This window comes from Bufo bufo, chromosome 2 (genome assembly GCF_905171765.1).
Source record: "Bufo bufo chromosome 2, aBufBuf1.1, whole genome shotgun sequence".
In the NCBI taxonomy this organism is placed as follows: domain Eukaryota; kingdom Metazoa; phylum Chordata; class Amphibia; order Anura; family Bufonidae; genus Bufo; species Bufo bufo.
The window spans coordinates 439,681,353-439,703,257 of NC_053390.1; the positions used below are offsets into that span (position 1 = coordinate 439,681,353).

The 21,905-nt window shown below is 43.3% G+C and overlaps 1 protein-coding gene across 1 annotated transcript in view; it reads left to right on the forward strand.

Annotated features, from left to right (window-relative positions):
* Positions 1-21,905, forward strand: part of KCNN1 (potassium calcium-activated channel subfamily N member 1) — a 229,710-nt gene that overhangs the window by 16,297 nt on the left and 191,508 nt on the right. Inside the window, exon 2 of the mRNA XM_040417469.1 lies at positions 4,547-4,999. Within this exon, the coding sequence (XP_040273403.1) occupies positions 4,547-4,999 (453 nt within the window). The remainder of the gene's footprint in view (positions 1-4,546; positions 5,000-21,905) is intronic.

The window sequence follows — 21,905 nt, forward strand, 5'->3', positions numbered from 1 at the left end:
TGCTTCTTCCACAATGCGGTGCGGTTTATAGCTTCTGTTTGGACCTTTGGATAGATTGTGGTTGGATCTCGGCTGAGTTCCTGGTGCTTCCACTGCTCCTTTAAAGTTAAGTCTTTCCTTTGTCTTTTGTATTTTGTTTGGGTTCTGTGTGTTGCATTTCCCTATTGTTTGTATTAGGCCTGAAGGAGATTCCTGTTCGTCCTTCCTTTTGGAGGAACAGGTAGTCTCGTCCCTGCTATTAGTACCAGGGTCCTATAGGGCTTGATAGGACTCTAGGTATTCCTGCGTATGAACTCACCTAACTTTGGGGTCTGTTCATACTAATAGTCAGTCAGGATTTTGGTTAGGGTTTTCCCTAGGAGGTGTCCATTTTCCCTCCCTAGTTCTCAGACCTGATTCCCTGTTCCTCCCTTCCCTCCTATGCTCGGTGTGGTGTTTCCCTCCCACACCGAAGCGTGACATCATCACAGTTGTTTCTTTATCTAATGAGATAATAAGTCTCATTAAGATTATTAAGTCTATTAAGATTCAAATTACCCCTACAAATGAGGTGGGTGTTATGGCATTCAGATGTACAGTATGTCACTTGAATGGGAGTTGTGCTGCAGTACCCCAGCATGACCATGAGACAGTGGACAGAACCTTCTGCTTCCAGTTCCATCCACCGTTTCGTTTCTCGTACCAGAGGCTGGTAAAAAAAAAAAATGCTGATTGTAGAGGTGGCTTGTGTTGGACCCCCTACTGATCTGATATTGATGACCTATCCGGTGGATGCAGTGCATTCAGAAAGTCTTCGGAGCCCTTTACATTTTTCACATTTTGTTATGTTGTGGTCTTGTGCTAAAATAAAAAGAAAATTTCAAGTTTTCCCATCATTCTGCACTCAATACCCCATAATGGCAAAGTGAAGACAAACAGGAGTGGCTTAGGGACAACTCTATAAAAGGCATTGGGTGGACCAGCCAGAGCCCTGACTTGAACCCTTTGAACATCTCTGGAGAGACCTGAAAATGGCTGTCCACCGACGGTTCCCATCCAACCTGACGGGGCTTAAGAGGATCTGCAGAGAAGAATGGCAGAAAATCCCCAAATCCAGGTGTGCAAACCTTGTGGCATCATACCCAAGACTGGAGGCTGTATTTGGTGCCAACGGTGCTTCAACTAAGTACTGAATAAAGGGTCTAAATTCTCATTTCAATGCAATATTTTAGTTTTTCCTTTTCAATAAATTGGGAAACATTTTGAACATTCTGTTTTCACTTTCTCATCATGAGGCATTGAGTGCAGAATGATGGGAAAAACTTTATTTTAATTTTATTTTAGCATAATCCTGGAACATAACAAAAATGTGAAAAAGTGAAAGGGTCTGAAGACTTTCTGAATGCATTGTAGGTAATCACTATCTAAAAGCTGGAATCCTCTTTTAACTGATCTGGGACAGATCTGGGTTACTATGAAGTGTCGATGTACACACTTAAGGCTACTTTCACATTCGCGTTTTGGGCGGATCCGTCATGGATCTGCAAAAACTGATCCGTTACAATAACACAACTGCATGCATCCCTCATGAACGGATCTGTTTGTATTATCTGTAACATAGCCAAGACGGATCCATCATGAACTCCATTAAAAGTCAATGGGAGACGGATCAGTTTTCTATTGTGTGTATTGAGTTTGGCTCAGTTTCGTCAAGCGGACAGTAAAGCGCTGCAGGCAGCGTTTTGGTGTCCGCCTCCAGAGCGGAATGGAGACTGATCGGAGGCAAACTGATGCATTCTGAGCGGATCCTTTTCCATTCAGAATGCATTAGGGCAAAACTGATCCGTTTTGGACCGCTTGTGAGAGCCCATGACAGATCTCACAAACAGAAAGCCAAAATGCCAGTGTGAAAGAAATACCAGAGCAGGTTCTTTGCTTTAAATAGGACCTGCCACATCCTCACACAACTAACATTTTTCTTTCTTCTAGCCACAATTAACTAAAATGAAATGACAACATATAAATATTAAGTGATTTGGCAAAAAGTTAAAGGGGTTGACTCATCTCAGACACTAATGGCATATAGCTAGCATATGCCATTAATGTCAGATATGTGGGGGTCCCACCTCTGGAACCAGCTCCTATCTCTAGAACAGGACCCCTGAAGTGAAGGAGGGCTGTTACCAGAAGTCCCAAAGCGGTGAGTGGAGAGCTTACTGCACATGCACGGCCACCTCTCCATTTACAGCTATGGGACTGCCGGAAATTATTTTCAGAACTCCTATAGTGATGAACAGAGGGTGGTTGCCCTCACCTTTACTTAAGGGTCCCCGTTTTGGAGACAGGAGCGGTCCCAGAGGTGACATATCGTAATGGTATGCCATCAGTGCCTAAGATGAGACAACCCCTTTAGGAAACATTGCAAAGTTTTAAATGTAAACCCAGTATTCTACAACCTTTCATGGGGGGGGGGGGGGGGGGGGGGAGCTTCATGACCAGAGCAACATTTTACCTTGCTGCATTCTAATGTTTAACGTTTGTTTGTTTATTTCACAGTCTGCCTCAAGATGTTTTGTATGTTTTTTTTTTTTTTTTTTTACTGGACACATTAAATTGGAGTGGATATCAATTAATTTGGTTGGTCTTATTCAGGGACAAATGGTCTGAAACAGAAAAAGATACATAGAAAAAAAAATATAGGGATAGGCAAAATATGGTGGCTTGTATATATTTGGTGTCACGTATGCTCTGCCTGATAGAAATTTATTAATGTCTGAGCACCCAACGTTCATGGATGAACCATTTTTTTTCTCTAAATTTTAACGTTTTACTATATATATAGTTATATTTTATTGCATTATGGTACTTTCACACTAGCATTTTTCTTTTCCGGCATAGAGTTCCGTCATAGGGGCTCTATACTGGAAAAGAACTGATCAGGCATATCCCCATGCATTCTGAATGGAGAGCAATCCGTTCAGGATGCATCAGGATGTCTTCAGTTCAGTCTTTTTGACTTATCAGGCAAAAGAGAAAACCGTAGCATGGTACGGTTTTATCTCCGGCTAAAAAAACGGAAGACTTGCCTGAATGCCGGATCCGGCATGTTTACCCATAGGAATGTATTAGTGCTGGATCCGTCCTTCCGGTCTGCGCATGCGCAGACCGGTAAAAATGTTAAAAAAGATACAAGACGGATACAGATCACGGATCTAATGGTATCAGCCCATAGATCACTGTTACAAGTCTTCTGTATAGAAAGATATGCGGTGAAGAAGCAGATCCTGTCTCTGCGTGCTTCGAAGCCCTCTCTGCACAGGGAATACTTGTGATATCTTTACTGATATCATGGGGTTCCCCAGGAAGCACCTGAATTCAGAAGCAGTGCGTCCACGTTGGGTAAGAATATGACTGCTGTTTACAGGGGATTATTTCAGTTCCCTATCACAGTACAGGATCAGGCTGTCGGACAATGGCACCGCACAGCGCCATCAAACTCACCACGTAACAGTGACCAGTTCTTCAGCCCTTCAGTTTAGGTGGTGTGGTCAAGAAGAGGATAATAACTTCCCTTCAGAACATATGATTTGCTTTTTGAGTTAATTTGCTTGTTTTATCCAATTCTATCCAGTATTTGAAATAATTAGTCACTCCAGAGATTATACAAATTTGAATCTAAAGCCGTTGTTCTGCTCCGTTTTAGGAGCAAAACAAAATGGAAACACTGGATCCATAAAATGATTAAAATGAATAGTGCCAGAGGGACCCCATCAACTTCAGATGGATCCATCAGGTTTCTGTTATTAAACCCAGTATTTTACCAGCATCGTGATCCCTTCAAACAGCTGGGGGTGCTGGGAGTTGGACCCCTGCCGATCTGGTATTGATGACATAGGAGGATAGGTAATCAATATTAAGCCACTGAACATTCTCTTTATTAAATCTGTCATATGAAGCATGAACAACAATTGTTGTATTGGTCATGAAAACCAGTACTGGCACTGATTGGAGCTATAAATTTACTCCACCTTCTGGTTTAAGTTATAGTAAATTTGCCAAGCCGCTGCAGGCCACACCACTAATGCTAAGCCCTGCTCACATCATGTCTGAAAAGTGACAAAAAGTCACAAACGTTTGCACAAAATTTGTGACATTTCACACCACATTTCTGCCACATGGAGCCTCGTAAATTCCTATCTCTCTGTTGCCAAATGGTGTTGCTGGGAGAAAGCACATCACGAGGTGGAAAAATTATATTCATGTATATTTGTTAATAATATAAATTCACTGATTGTAATGTTAGTGAAATTAAAAGTATTTAGAAATGTAAAAGTGTAGTTTATAGTGCATTTCCTCAAAATTTTTGAATGGAGTCTAATTTGAGTTCTATTTGGTTTATTCTAGGTTACTGTACATTGAATGTTCAGATGCCACAGCATGTATTCAATACGCATTTGTATAGCAGAATTTGTGTGATAATTTTATACAAATTGCCCCCAGCTCTTAATACACAGTATTCAAAGTACCATCTGTCTGTAACAAATGTTTTTTTATATCTGTCCCATAGGGGAACGCTGACCTACCGCCCATCAGTCATGATGGTCCAGAAGCATCCTTCAGACAGTCCAACCGTTTTTCGGACATAGCCATGAACAGCTGCAGATACAACGGGGGAATCCCAAGACCCCTCAGCAGCCTAGGTTCCTCTAGGAGGAACCTCCACGAGACAGACCCAGAGACCCAGCCCCTGCAAACACTACACAGCCCAGGAATCGAAGTGGTAGTAAGCAAAAACGACCCTATCAAAGCATCTCACCGCAGCCTACGGGGAGGGGAAGACGGTAGCCAAGGAGGTCATAAGGGCCAAAAGAAGAACCAAAACGTGGGCTACAAACTAGGTCATCGAAGAGCGCTGTTTGAGAAGAGAAAAAGGCTCAGTGACTACGCTCTCATATTTGGGATGTTTGGCATAGTGGTCATGGTCACCGAAACTGAGCTATCCTGGGGGGTCTACACAAAGGTAATGCTTTCAACTGTTAAACACTGAGGGGGAAATGTATGATGTTCAGTATTTTTTTAAGTCAGTTTTGCTTGATTTGTATTGTTTGCAACAGCTTTATCAAAATGTTGATACATTTGTTACCTCTTTAAATACTGTATGTCTTGAGATACTTCTTAAATATTTTTCCACCACCTGCCTACAGGAGTGAGATTACACAAAAAGTTTGCAACATTTTAAAAGGTCACAATTTATAAATGTGTCTAACTTCTGGCCAAGCAGCAACTCACATCCGCTTTTCAGTCCACTTTTACAAAAGCGCATGGCGCAAATGGCTCTAATATGTATTACGATACTAAGTAAGCAGGTAGAGAGGTAAGCAGGTATTCGTTACAGATTTACTAAAAGATTCTAATTCAGGTGCATTTTGGACCATTTTATAATTAAAAAAGTTAAAGATTATATGACAAATTTATTTGGACCCATTCAAATCTGATGTTCAGCCTTTGACAATGTTTCCTACCAGAGGAAGCACCTGGTGAAACACTCATTGTAAGGTAGTTGGAGGAAGGCTGCCAACACAGGTTTCACTTGGGTCAGTAGAGACCTTTGCAGGTGCACACAGCCTGTTTACTTGGTTTGGTTGGTGCAGTCACATTATAGTATCTCACATATTCAGATATATCAGTAAACACTGATGTTGGCATTATTTGCATTTTTAATACTCTAACTAGGTTGACTTACTAGGTCCTTTGTATATTTGAATAATTTTGATTGCATTTTAACATGCTTGTTGTGTTCTCCACCTACTATTATTTAATATGCCTTTTTGTCATATACCGGTATGTTTTATGGTGACCATAGAGTTACTGGGAAGGGCAAACTGCATGTTGAGAGATAAAGCAAGCCTTGTTCTGTAGACCCCCAACCCCTTTGGTCAGTGTAGCTTGATTTACTTGGTTTACAAAGCCCACGGAGGAGCAGTGCATTTACTAGCATAATGTAAGAAACCCTGACTAGCCACATTACTGGGATATCTAAGTGGAGGCTTGGTATTCTAATCGAGTCACCACCCCTCACTCCTCTCTGATCTGACTCATGCTCTGAATATTGATTCTCTCTACCGTGCTAAAAGTCCATACAAAGAGGAAGGTAAAGACTCTGGACAGGAACTTGTATACATGGAGTAAGCTCAACAAATTCTATCCTGAAAATTAGAGATAAGCAAAGCGAGCTTCGGATCCTAGATCCGAAGTCCCTTTGTTAAAAACTTCGGTTTAATGCTGTACAGAGATCCGTCTCCGTACAGTATTACAATGTATGGCCTCTGATGAGGTGAAGTGAGTTATTCAAGAAGTCTCGTGAGTCTTCGATGAATAACTTCAGTATTTCATTTTTAAAATTGGATCCGAACTCGGCTTCGGTTATGACTGGTACCTCGGAAGCCGAATTCAGTTCCATGTTTTAAAATGGTTTTTCAGTTTATAAATCAAATACCGAAGTTATTCACCAAAGTCTCGCTAGACTTCGGGAATAACTTGCTTCTACTCGTCAGAGGCCATACATTTTAATGCTGTATGGAAACAGATCTCCGTACAGCATTATATCAAAGTTTTGACTGAAGAGGCTTCGGATCTAGGATCCGAAACTCGCTTTGCTCATTCCTACTGAAAATCATCCAGAATAGTCAATATGTGATGACATTTTTTTGATGTGTGACCCTTTAGGTGTAAAGTTTGCCTTATTAGAGTAGAGAAGTCATCTCTGTTATTAGTAAAGTATTTTTATATATCTGCAGGGGTCAACAGAGACAGGGAGTACCAGAGGCAGTGGCATAGATATGGTATAAAGGGCCTGAATACATACAGTAGATACGTAAATCACCCTTTTGAACTGTTGTGTTCTTTAAAGTCGTTCTCTGGGACTTAAAGGGCTTTTCGGGGAGTTTTATACTGATAGGTTATCAGTGTCTGATTGGTGGGAGTCTGACACCCGGGTTCCCCACGATCAGCTGTTTGAGAAGGCAGCGGAGCTCCTGTGAGAGCCGTGGTCTTCTCTCTGCTTTTCCTAGGCCAGTGACGACACATTTATCGGTCATGTAGCCTAGGAGCAGCTCAACCCCATTGGAGTGAATGGGGATGAGCTGTGGTACCAAGCATAGCTGCTGTACAATGTATCGATCAGATACTGAAGACCTATCAAGAGGACAGGTCATCGGTTTTAAAATCTTGGAAAACCCTATTTTTTTAATCAGATAATCTTTATTTGTGAGTAACACTTTTTGTTCTAACAGATACAAATTATGATCTTATTATCGCAATGTAAAAATAAAGAAACATTCTTCAAGTAATTTGACAAGGTAGAAATATAAGTATATCAGGTACTCTATATCCTGCCTCCCACACCTCCCTCCCACCCAGCCTGAAAATAAATCCCCCCCCCAACTCCCACCCCCACACGCACTCCAGCAGGTGGACCAGTAGGTATTTACATATTAAGGCCACTACTAGTCATCCATTGAGTCCAGAGCTTATCAAACTTATGAGGACATCCTTGTTTCAAAAACACAGCTTTCTCATACATCAGCATAGGGTTAACCTTACAGGGAGTGCAGAATTATTAGGCAAGTTGTATTTTTGAGGATTAATTTTATTATTGAACAACAACCATGTTCTCAATAAACCCAAAAAACTCATTAATATCAATGCTGAATATTTTTGGAAGTAGTTTTTAGTTTGTTTTTAGTTTTAGCTATTTTAGGGGGATATCTGTGTGTGCAGGTGACTATTACTGTGCATAATTATTAGGCAACTTAACAAAAAACAAATATATACCCATTTCAATTATTTATTTTTACCAGTGAAACCAATATAACATCTCAACATTCACAAATATACATTTCTGACATTCAAAAACAAAACAAAAACAAATCAGTGACCAATATAGCCACATTTCTTTGCAAGGACACTCAAAAGCCTGCCATCCATGGATTCTGTCAGTGTTTTGATCTGTTCACCATCAACATTGCGTGCAGCAGCAACCACAGCCTCCCAGACACTGTTCAGAGAGGTGTACTGTTTTCCCTCCTTGTAAATCTCACATTTGATGATGGACCACAGGTTCTCAATGGGGTTCAGATCAGGTGAACAAGGAGGCCATGTCATTAGATTTTCTTCTTTTATACCCTTTCTTGCCAGCCACGCTGTGGAGTACTTGGATGCGTGTGATGGAGCATTGTCCTGCATGAAAATCATGTTTTTCTTGAAGGATGCAGACTTCTTCCTGTACCACTGCTTGAAGAAGGTGTCTTCCAGAAACTGGCAGTAGGACTGGGAGTTGAGCTTGACTCCACCCTCAACCCGAAAAGGCCCCACAAGCTCATCTTTGATGATACCAGCCCAAACCAGTACTCCACCTCCACCTTGCTGGCGTCTGAGTCGGACTGGAGCTCTCTGCCCTTTACCAATCCAGCCACGGGCCCATCCATCTGGCCCATCAAGACTCACTCTCATTTCATCAGTCCATAAAACCTTAGAAAAATCAGTCTTGAGATATTTCTTGGCCCAGTCTTGACGTTTCAGCTTGTGTGTCTTGTTCAGTGGTGGTCGTCTTTCATTCTTTCTTACCTTGGCCATGTCTCTGAGTATTGCACACCTTGTGCTTTTGGGCACTCCAGTGATGTTGCAGCTCTGAAATAGGGCCAAACTGGTGGCAAGTGGCATCTTGGCAGCTGCACGCTTGACTTTTCTCAGTTCATGGGCAGTTATTTTGCGCCTTGGTTTTTCCACACGCTTCTTGCGACCCTGTTGACTATTTTGAATGAAACGCTTGATTGTTCGATGATCACGCTTCAGAAGCTTTGCAATTTTAAGAGTGCTGCATCCCTCTGCAAGATATCTCACTATTTTTGACTTTTCTGAGCCTGTCAAGTCCTTCTTTTGACCCATTTTGCCAAAGGAAAGGAAGTTGCCTAATAATTATGCACACCTAATATAGGGTGTTGATGTCATTAGACCACACCCCTTCTCATTACAGAGATGCACATCACCTAATATGCTTAATTGGTAGTAGGCTTTCGAGCCTATACAGCTTGGAGTAAGACAACATGCATAAAGAGGATGATGTGGTCAAAATACTCATTTGCCTAATAATTCTGCACGCAGTGTATTTCAAAATTCCTCCACTCGTTTGGATTCAGTGTAATGTTATCAGTTTCCTGGCTACATATAATAGCCTCCCTATTGCTACCCTACCTGCCTCGTCTACTCAAATCTCAGCCATATATCCTAAAGTACATATTTTAGGGTCTCGAGTTACCCGTACTGATAAGACTCTGGATAATTTCTAAAACACCCATCCAAAACACATTCAGTCTTGGACATTGCCATATTATGTGCAGTAGGTCTGCCGGTTCCATCTGACATCTCGGACATTCCGCATCTGTTCTGACACCGATACGGTGTAAAAACAAGTTTTTTTTGTGAACCTTGTGTATGATGAACAGCTGTGACAATTTCCCTTTTTCACTCGACGTTTGTGGTACTGCCTCTAAGATGTCTTCCCATTGCTCTTTCGATATCTGCCCTACATCCCTCTCCCATTCTCTCATTCTGGACAGTGGGGGGTCCAGAAATGTATCTAACAGCCAGGGTGGCTAAAAATCAATGATTTAAAAAATAAGATTAAAAAAAATAAGATTTTTTTTATTTAAATCAGATTTTTTTTTTTATATAAAATGCTTTTTGAGGAAAATATATTACCATCCAAAGGTTATTGCATCATGAAATAAAGATTAGTTTTTTAATTATGTAGAATAAGGCTGTATATGTTAAATTTTTTTGGTAAATAAATTCCATTAATCCATTCACAATGTCATGCTTTTCTAGAGGTTTTTCTAAGATTATTGGGCAATTTCTCTGCCTACAAGATATTATCACAGATGCTTGGTTTACTTTTGCAGTTCTCAAAACTGAATTTGACTCAGCAGAGATCACATGCTTCTTCTTCACAGCAAAAATGTTATAACGTGAACAGAGTTGAGAAAAAGACCTTAATCCTAACTTCTACAAACCTATGAATACAGAATCAACCTAATCAAACTAATATACAGTATTTTTCGCCCTATAAGACACACTTCCCCCCCCCCCCAAAGTGGCAATAGCAGTGCGTCTTATGGGGCGAATGCTGCATTTTGCCGAACTGTCAATGATACGCCGCGCCGCGATGCCGCGCGGCGGGTGTATCAGCTGAGAGGGAGGAGGGGCTGGGGGCTGGCATCTGGTTTTATAATGACAACGGGGCCCATGCAGTGACTGTATTCTACTACACGGGCCCCGCTCACTGTATATACCGTAATCTTATCTATAATTGTAGGCATTGTTAATATATACAAATTCAGGGTAATCAGCGCCTGTATTACTTACAACAAGCGCTCGGTAGCAGAGAGGAGGGAGGAGGCAGGCCGGGAGGACGGGCGCTGGCAGCGTGAGTCACTACGTCACGTGCCTGCGCCGCCCACTTTATGAATGAAGCAGGCGGCGTGGGCGCATGACGTAGTGACTCACACTGCCAGCGCCCGTCCTCCCGGCCTGCCTCCTCCCTCCTCTCTGCTACCGAGCGCTTGTTGTAAGTAATACAGGCGCTGATACCCAGAATTTGTATATATTAACAATGCCTACAATTATAGATAAGATTACGGTATATACAGTGAGCGGGGCCCGTGTAGTAGAATTATAAAACCAGATGCGACCCCCACCCCCTGTATTGGGGGTCATTCACACTACAGGGACACTGTTATGGACGGGATCTGTGGATGACACATATATGTGTCATCCACAGATCCCCCCATAACAGTGTCATCCACAGATCCCCATAACAGTGCCATCCAGAGACCCCAATAAGAGCCATCCAGAGATCCCCATAACAGTGTCACCCACAGATCCCCCATAACAGTGTCACCCACAGATCCCCCATAACAGTGTCACCCACAGATCCCCCATAACAGTGTCATCCACAGACCACCATTAGTTCAAAACCCACCAAAAGCACACCTTTTTGTTCAAAATATTTTTTTTTCTTATTTTTCTCCTCAAAAACCTAGGTGCGTCTTATGGGCAGGTGCGTCTTATAGGGCGAAAAATACGGTAAAAAGTTGTTATTCTAAAAATTATCATCTACCTGCATATTATAAGTTATACCAGCAAGAATTAGTCTTTATGTAAAAAAATATGATTTAAATCAAGCCTTAGTGATTTAAATCGTGATTAAAATTGTGATTTAAATCAGTTTGATTTAAATCAAATCCACCCTGCTAACAGCATTTGATAAATTGTAGAAATTATTCATTTTTTATCCCCTCCCGAGACCATTAGGTGTAGAGTAGCGTTTCTAGAGACCACATAACTGCCGGTTTTACTCATAGAATTGTATGCATGTCTTATCTTCAGATATTGGTAGAAGCTTCCTTTTGGTATGCGGTAAACCTCCTGTAGATTAGTGAATGTTCAAAATACCCCATTGTCTAGCAAATTGCCTATTCTAAGCATTCCATTATTCTTCCATTCTTGGAATCCCTTCAAGGGTAGCATGTGGTTATTCCATATGGGAGCATATTCTGTGGTGCCTGTAATGCCTCTCAGTTGTTTAACCTTCTCCCAGATCTTCCTCATAAGCCGCATCAGCGGATTCCGTTCGTCCACTAAGGGAACTCCTGATCCCTCTAGAACCCACAAAAGTTCTTTCCTGCCCATTTTTTGTTTTAGTATCTGACCCGTCATGTCACCTGTGTCTGAATCTAACCATCGCCTAAAATGTTGGCACTGTGCTGCTAGATATTATATCCACGGGTTTGAAAGGGCCAGACCACCTGCTGATTTCACATATTGTTATGTCTCCAATTTAATCCTAGGTTGAACCCTTCTCCACACTAGATCCCTAAAGATAGAGTTGATCCTCTGAAACCTGTCCAGTGGTAGCCAGACTGGGGCACAATGAAGGACTAATGGAAGTTGAGGCTTCATGACCATTTTTAAAAGATTAACCCTCCCCACTACCGACAAGAACAACTTACACCATGCCCTGATCTTTTGTCGGAATGTAGTGAGCAGTGGCGTTAGGTTCAACTCCTCAAAGTCCAGCAGACAAGGTGAAATATAGATCCCCAAATATTTAATACTTTCCACATGGTATATTATTAGCCGTAGCAGTCACTGAGGAGCTCTGACCATCCAGAAACATCAATGCCGATTTATGCCAATTTATGGTTAGACCCGGCATTTTACTAAACCGGTTAATAAGTGACATAGTTTCCGACAGGGATGTCAACATGTCCTTCAGGAATAATAGGGTGTCATCCACGTACATAGCAACTTTATTATGGACCGTATTGGAAGCCCCGTATTTCGAAAACCCTTTTAATTATTGATGACCTATTCTTAGGCTATCAAATCTTCGGGGTTCCCACACATTGCAGCCCTGCCATTCACCAGTTTGTAGGACCCATTGTACAAGAAAAAGGTATCAGAACATACAGCTACGTTTCTATGTAGCGGTCGTACCTGGTTACTTTAGCGCTACTCCCATTCACCCCCACCAATCTGATATTGATGGTCTTTCCTAAGGATAGGTCATCAATACTTAAGTCTTAGATAACTCCTTTAAAGGGGTCATCCCATTAAGAGGATTTATCCCCTATCCACAAGATAGAGGATAAGTGTCTGATCAGCAGGGGTGTGACATCTGGTGCCCCTTATGATCATAAGAACACGGGCAGTGCGCCCCAGTAGCTGTAACACATTCATACTGACGCTTCATTCAGCTCTATGGGGCTACTGGAGACAGCCGAGCCTTTGTGCTTGGCTATCTCCAGCAGTTCTATAGAGCTGAGTGGAGGGGCAGACATGCTCCATTCAAACAGGTAACATAGGTCCCGGTTCTTATGAGAACAGAGGCAAATTAAGATTGACGCATTATAAGGGATGAGTTGCATGTGATGAAACATGAATTAGAAGCAATCATTGTTAATACATATACCGGTAATTTTTATAAGTAACTTTCATTTTTATATAGAAATATAAAGATAACTAAAATAGTTGCTTGGGTAAAATACTGACAAGCTAGTACACTGAAGGCAAAAAAGATGTTAGATGACTTGAAATTTTAATAATGTCCTGGGCAGATAAGTGGCAGATGAGGTTTAACACTGACAAATGTAAGGTTATGCACATGGGAAGAAATAATGCAAGTCACCCGTACATACTAAATGGTAAAACACTCGGTAACACTGACATGGAAAAGGACCTAGGAATTTTAATAAACAGCAAACTAAGCTGTAAAAAACAGTGTCAGGCAGCTGCTGCCAAGGCCAATAAGATAATGGGTTGCATCAAAAGGGGCATAGATGCCCGTGATGAGAACATATTCCTACTACTTTACAAATCATTAGTCAGACCACACATGGAGTACTGTGTACAGTTCTGGGCTCCAGTGAACAAGGCAGACATAGCAGAGCTGGAGAAGGTCCAGAGGAGGGCAACTAAAGTAATAACTGGAATAGGGCAACTACAGTACCCTGAAAGATTATCAAAATTAGGGTTATTCACGTTAGAAAAAAGACGACTGAGGGGAGATCTAATTACTATGTATAAATATATCAGGGGTCAGTACAGCGATCTCTCCCATCATCTATTTATCCCCAGGACTGTGACGAGGGGACATCCTCTGCGTCTGGAGGAAAGAAGGTTTGTACACAAACATAGAAAAGGATTATTTACAGTAAGAGCAGTGAGACTATGGAACTCTGCCTGAGGAGGTGGTGATGGTGAGTACAATAAAGGAATTCAAGAGGGGCCTGGATGTGTTTCTAGAGCGTAATAATATTACAGGCTATAGCTACTAGAGAGGGGTCGTTGATCCAGGGAGTTATTCTGATTGCCTGATTGGAGTCGGGAAGGAATTTTTTATTCCCCTAAAGTGGGTAAAATTGGCTTCCACCTCACAGGGTTTTTTTGCCTTCCTCTGGATCAACTTGCAGGATAACCGGCCGAACTGGATGGACAAATGTCTTTTTTCGGCCTTATGTACTATGTTATGATGTTACTATGTCCTAGTCATCAAAGGCTGTCTCTAGCATATGTCCAGATCATACTTTTCCTGATACTGACCTGACACCTACAAGAATAACATGCTGTATCATGGAGTCAGACAATCCGATGGCTGTGTGGTCCTTGGAGACAGGGGGCCCAGGCTGGATGTTTTATTACTTTTGCTCTAGGGTGGTGAGAACCTGTACAGTATTTCCCGTTACATAGAAACTGCATTGTTAGCAACAAGGGATTGAGGGATTGGACCTAGGGTCATGGAAAAAGTACAGGGGTAGAAGATGATCAGACTCTTATGTTTTCATTGCAGTGAGGCTGCCCCTCTTCTAGGTACCATATACTGCTGCTTTTATTCCCTGTCAATTATAGGCAATTTCTATATTGTTTCCCTAACTCCTATAGAAGAAAATGGGAGCTACAGTAACCCCAGCCACCTCTGGCCACTAGGTGCAATGGGTATTCTCAGAGATGGGAATAAATACCCATTTAACAAATGTTTACTATACGCTTTATACACCACTTATATACTGTATACTCACTGTAATTAATCATCCCACTTTATTTCCCTATTGTCCTATTGTATTATAAGAATAAGTTAAGTATAAGAGTAAGGCAGGAACACCCACTACTGGTGCTGTAAAGCCTCATGCACACGGCCGTGCTGTTTTTTTGCGGTCTGCAAACCGCGGATCCGCAAAAAACGGAAGCCGCCCGTGTTGCCTTCCGCAATTTGCGGAACGGAAGGGGCGCCGGCAATATATATGCCTATTCTTGTCCACAAAGCGCGGACAAGAATAGGACATGTTATATTTTTTTAACGGGGCCATGGAACGGAGCCACGGATGCGGACAGCACATGGAGGGCTGTCCGCATCTTTTGCGGCCCCATTGAAGTGAATGGGTCCGCATCCGTTCCGCCAAAACGGCGGCTCTGATGTGGACCCAAACAACGGCCGTGTGCATGAGGCCTAAAAGACAGAATTTATTTAAAGTAAAAACACTCCTCACTCCTCCTTTCTGATCAAATACACGTTAGGTACATATGAGGGCTGCAGTAGACGATTATTTCAAAAATCGAGTATTCTATTGATTATTTTTTTACGATTAATCGAGTAATCTAATAAGAAAAAATTCATTAATAGACATTTTTTCCTTTATAAAAACTCATTAGACCCCCTGCCATCAGTCTCAAACAACCTTCGTTCCCCCCTGTGCGATCAGCCCAAGGGCATCAGTTCCAGCAGTGCCATCAGCTCCACTATCCCGCCAGTGCCATCAGCTCCCCCCCACCCAGGGCCATCAGCTCCGTTCCCCCAGTGCCTTCAGCTCTCCCCCACCCCAGTGCCTTCAGCTCCACTCCCCCAGTGCCATCAGCCCCTCCATGCCATCCATTGCCATATCCCCCACTCCCCCAGTGCCATCAGATCAGCCCCTCCATGTCCCCCAGTGCCATCAGATCAGCCTCTCCATGTCCCCCAGTGCCATCAGATTAGCCCCTCCATGTCCTCTACTCCCCCAGTGCCATCAGATCAGCCCCTCCATGTCCCCTAGTGCCATCAGATCAGCCCCTCCATGTCCCCCAGTGCCATCAGATCAGCCCCTCCATATTCCCACTCCCCCCAGTGCCATCAGATCAGCTTCTCCATGTCCCCCAGTGCCATCAGATCAACCCCTCCATGTCCCCCAGTGCCATCAGATCAGCCCCTCCATGTCCCCCAGTGCCATCAGATCAGCCCCTCCATGTCCCCCAGTGCCATCAGATCAGTCTCTCGATGTCCCCCAGTGCAATCAGATCAGCCCCTTCATGTCCTACTCCCCCAGTGCCATCAGATCAGCCCCACCATGTCCCCCAGTGCCATCAGATCAGCCCCTCCACGTCCCCCAGTGCCATCAGATCAGCCCCTCCATGTCCCCTACTCCCCCAGTGCCATCAGATCAGCCCCTCCATGTCCCCCAGTGCCATCAGATCAGCCCCTCCATGTCCCCCAGTGCCATCAGATCAGCCCTTACTCCCCTAATGCCATCAGATCAGCCCCTCCATGTCCCCCAGTGCCATCAGATCAGCCCCTCCATGTACCCCAGTGCCATCAGATCAGCCCCTCCATGTCCCCCAGTGCCATCAGATCAGCCCCTCCATGTCCCCCAGTGCCATCAGATCAGCCCCTCCATGTCCCCCAGTGCCATCAGATCAGCCTCTCCATGTACCCCAGTGCCATCAGATCAGCCCCTCCATGTCCCCCAGTGCCATCAGATCAGCCCCTCCATGTCCCCCAGTGCCATCAGATCAGCCCCTCCATGTCCCCCAGTGCCATCAGATCAGCCCCTCCATGTACCCCAGTGCCATCAGATCAGCCCCTCCATGTCCCCCAGTGCCATCAGATCAGCCCCTCCATGTCCCCCAGTGCCATCAGATAAGCCCCTCCATGTCCCCCAGTGCCATCAGATCAGCCCCTCCATGTCCCCCACTGCCATCATATCAGACCCTCAATGTCCCCCACTGCCATCAGATCAGCCCCTCCATGTCCCCACTCCCCCAGTGCCATCAGATCAGCCCCTCCATGTCCCCACTCCCCCAGTGCCTTCAGATCAGTCCCTCCATGTTCCCACACCCCCAGTGCCATCAGATCAGCCCCTCAATGTCCCCCACTCCCACCTGCCCCTCCATGCCATCCATTGCCGGCTGTCCCCCTTCAGTGCCATGTCCCCAGCGCCAGTGAAATAAAATACATACCTTTCCTGTAGGGTCGCCGCTCCACAGCTCCTTCCTCTTCTTCTCTGCGCACTGCACTGGATCCTGAAGTCACACAGTGTCGGGTCATAGTGCGCGCTTATGTGCACTATGTCCTGACGATGTGTCAGGATCCAGTGCAGCACGGTACGGGCCGGCGCGCTTCACTCCCGCTCCGTGGTCACATGACACAAACGAATTCTCGATGCAAAAAATTAGCATCGATGATTTTTTTGATGTCGAATTACTCGATTCAATCGAGTAATCGTTTCAGCCCTAGTACATATATATTAAAAACACAAAATAAAATAAATATATGATAAAAACATGGATAACGAAATCCCCCCCAGAGACAAAAAAGGGGCAAAAGCCCAATCAATACACAATAAAGCGCTTTCTATATTGGTTGTATGTATCGTGTATGAGAAACGGCAGGAGTTAAATATATGGCCGACTCATATACACTCTGCATATATATCACTATTTAGGTAGGTCAAGCGGCAAGATTCTTCTTGCTTAGCACATACGGTATATAGTATAGATGCTGTACCACATATACATCCCCTATTGAGCTAATGGTATATCAAGATTTACTAGTTTGTTCTGTAGTTATAATATAGATGTCGTCGCTTATCAAGATGTAATAAAAGTCCATATATATACTAATCTTTTTGTATATGTTCATATTCTCAAATCCAACAGTATATATAAGAGGGAATTTAATATCCAATATACACTCATCTAAAGAATTATTAGGAACACCATACTAATACGGTGTTGGACCCCCTTTAGCCTTCAGAACTGCCTTAATTCTACGTGGCATTGATTCCACAAGGTGCTGATAGCATTCTTTAGAAATGTTGGCCCATATTGATAGGATAGCATCTTGCAATTGATGGAGATTTGAGGGATGCACATCTAGGGCACGAAGCTCCCGTTCCACCACATCCCAAAGATGCTCTATTGGGTTGAGATTTGGTGACTGTGGGGGCCATTTTAGTACAGTGAACTCATTGTCATGTTCAAGAAACCAATTTGAAATGATTCGAGCTTTGTGACATGGTGCATTATCCTGCTGGAAGTAGCCATCAGAGGATGGATACATGTTCTCATTCTGTTTACGCCAAATTCGGACTCTACCATTTGAATGTCTCAACAGAAATCGAGACTCATCAGACCAGGCAACATTTTTCCAGTCTTCAATAGTCCAATTTTGGTGAGCTCGTGCAAATTGTAGCCTCTTTTTCCTATTTGTAGTGGAGATGAGTGGTACCCGGTGGGGTCTTCTGCTGTTGTAGCCCATCCGCCTCAAGGTTGTGTGTGTTGTGGCTTCACAAATGCTTTGCTGCATACCTCGGTTGTAACGAGTGGTTATTTCAGTCAACGTTGCTCTTCTATCAGCTTGAATCAGTCGGCATTCTCCTCTGACCTCTAGCATCCACAAGGCATTTTTGCCCACAGGACTGCCGCATACTGGATGTTTTTCCCTTTTCACACCATTCTTTGTAAACCCTAGAAATGGTTGTGCGTGAAAATCCCAGTAACTGAGCAGATTGTGAAATACTCAGACCGGCCCGTCTGGCACCAACAACCATGCCACGCTCAAAATTGCTTAAATCACCTTTCTTTACCATTCTGACATTCAGTTTGGAGTTCAGGAGATTGTCTTGACCAGGACCACCCCCCTAAATGCATTGAAGCAACTGCCATGTGATTGGTTGACTAGATAATTGCATTAATGAGAAATAGAACAGGTGTTCCTAATAATTCTTTAGGTGAGTGTATCTGTAACGAAATGTGACATCCAGCAGGATCAATATAAATGAAGACACGTTGCACAGTAAGTATTCAGTGCCACAGTAATGTCACAATGTTCATATTCTCAATCCAACAGAATATATAGGAGCGAATGTAATATCCAATATATCTGTAACAAAATATGGCATCCAGCAGGATCGATGTAAATGAAGATACGATGCACAGTAAGTGTTCAGTGCCACAATAACGTTCCAGGCAGTGTTATTCAATATACGGTAGTTTCACTTAATATCGCAGTTACCTGCCTTTGAGCATCATTCCTGAGGACAAATAATATTTGCCTCATACGAGGCTCTTACCCCCCTCTTGTATGTAGTCTCTTCTTGTCTGGGGCAGCCGCCGCCAGGGAGCCGTATATGCTGCAGCACTCGTTCCTGTATCTCCGTGCGCTGTTTGAATCGGTCACGTGACCAAACCACGTGATCGCAAAGGAGATCAGGTGATCAAAGGTCCGTCCTCAAACCTTCGTGCACAGAGGTTGAGTTGTAGATATAAAGCGCTATTCTTTTGGGGTACCTTTTACTTCACTTGGTCCGGACCAGAGAATCTTTGGTAAAATAACACAGGATAGCTCCAGACGCGTTTCGGAGCCTCTTGCTCCTTCATCAGTGGTTAAAAACCTGTGTCATTTCCAGTTCCCTTTTATAGTGTTTAATGTGGGTCAGATCTAAGGGCTCTTTCACACTTACGTTGTTCTTTTCCGGCATAGAGTTCCGTCTTCAGTTCAGGACCGGAACGTTTTTTGGCCGGAGAAAATACTCCAGTCAAAAATCCTGAACACTTGCCGCAAGGCCGGATCCGGAATTAATTGTAAGGCATTAATCCGGATCCGGCCTTAAAGGGCTTCTGTCACCCCACTAAACCGTTTTTTTTTTTTTGTTTACTAATAATCCCTATACTGCGAGCTCTGCATACATAAGTTAAATAATCATTAAATAATCATTTTGGTTCAGTAGAATTTGATAAAAAGCTATTTTTAAAATATGCAAATTACCTTGCTACCAGCAAGTAGGGCGGCTACTTGCTGGTAGCAGCCGCATCCTCCGATCCTAATGACGCCCCCTCCGCATTGTGATTGACAGGGCCAGGGAACGGAATCGTTCTCTGCTAGCCCTGCCTGTTTGCATTCAATATCTGGTGCCTGCGCCGCGGCCGTACCTATCTTCAATCTGCGCAGGCGCACTGAGAGGCGGCCGCTCGCTCCTCAATGCGCCTGCGCCGGGCGTAGCTGTCATCGGCGCAGGCGCATTGAGGATGGAGCGGCCGAGCGAGTGGCTGCCTCTCAGTGCGCATGCGCAGATTGAAGATAGGTACGGCCGCGGCGCAGGCGCCAGATTTTGAATGCAAACAGGCAGGGCCAGCAGAGAACGATTCCGTTCCCTGGCCCTGTCAATCACAATGCGGAGGGGGCGTCATTAGGATCGGAGGATGCGGCTGCTACCAGCAAGTAGCCGCCCTACTTGCTGGTAGCAAGGTAATTTACATATTATAAAAATAGCGTTTTATCAAATTCTACTGAACGAAAATTATTATTTTACTTATGTATGCAGAGATCGCAGTGTAGGGATTATTAGTAAACAAAAAAACAAAAAATGGTTTAGTGGGCTGACAGAAGCCCTTTAAGCTAAACGTCGTTTTCGGCGCATTACCGGATCTGACGTTTAGCTTTTTCTGAATGGTTACCATGGCTTTTAGGATGCTAAAGTCCTGTTTGCCATGGTAAAGTGTAGTGGGGAGCAGTATACTAACCGTCCGTGCTGCTCCCGGGGCGCTTCAGAGTGACGTCAGGGCGCCCCATGCGCATGGATGACGTGATCGCATGGATCACGTCATCCATGCGCATGGGGCGCCCTGACGTCATTCTGGAGCGCCCCGGGAACCGCACGGACGGTAAGTATACTGCTCCCCCGCTCCCCACTACTACTATGGCAGCCAGGACTTTAATAGCGTCCTGGGTGCCATAGTAACACTGAACGCATTTTGAAGACGGATCAGTCTTCAAATGCTTTCAGTTCACTTGCGGTGTTACGGATCCGGCGGGCACTTCCGGCAAATGGAGTACACGACGGATCCGGACAACGCAAGTGGGAAAGAGGCCTAAAACGCTAAATCAGAATCTTTAGAATTGGATATAAGTCCTGAACTGGATTTTATGATCACATGGAATAATGTCCCTTTGTTTGCACGTAGTGCTTCCAGTATCACCTATGTAGATCTAGTGTCCTGATTGTGATATTGTTCTAAAAAAGAGTGATGCGTTTATGTTTCGTTTTTATTGCGTTTTTTTATTTTATGTTCATAGGGTTTCTGTTCCTTACATAGTCTTGTAAAATAAATCCTTCATTAACATTTTTATCCATAAATAAACATACTACCACTAAAATATATGCATTAGAATAAAAATAAATGAAAATAAAAATGAGATAAAAAATGACAAACATATTAAGTACTCTTATATGGTCTTGAAAAAAACTGATGATTATGGGAAAACAGGTCTGGAGGATGGTCCTCAATAGTAGATAGAAGGACCTGAGGTCAAGGGGAGATCGTGTGCTGGTAAGAAGAGACAGCCTAACCCCGATGTTCCGTCAACTCCAGGCCCCAGTATCACAAGAAACCAAATACCTCCAGATCTGCATTCAGTCCACCCGGGAATAATGTATTGAATTCGAAAATCTTGCTCGACTCAGCTCGGGACATGTTGGCAATATGATTACCTCCCCTCCAGTGTGGTCTAATCAATTCTAATGCAGTATAAGTTAGAGTGCTGAGATCTTTATTGTGGTAGCATTTAAAATGCTTAGATACTGTATGTTTCTCATATCCACTTCGTATATTGGCAATATGTTCTGAAATTCTCTTTTTTAGAGTACGTTTCGTTCTTCCTACCGTATATATTGTTTGTTACACGTGAACTGTAACATATAGATGACATTTCTAGTACTACATGTGAGAAATTCTTTGATTTCCCACTTGTAGTCATTCTGTGTTGATTCCACCTCCACACCAGATTTTTCAGGATCATCAGTTTTTTTTCAAGACCTTATTAAAGGACTTAATATGTCATTTATATTTTTATTTTCATTTATCTGTATTTTTATGCTAATGCATATATATTTTAGTGGTAGTATGTTTATTTATGGATAAAAATGTTAATGAAGGATTTATTTTACAAGAATATGTAAGGAACAGAAACCCTATGAACATAAAATAAAAAACGCAACAGAAACGCATCACTCTTTTTTAGAACAATATCACAATCAGTAGATCTACATAGGTGATAC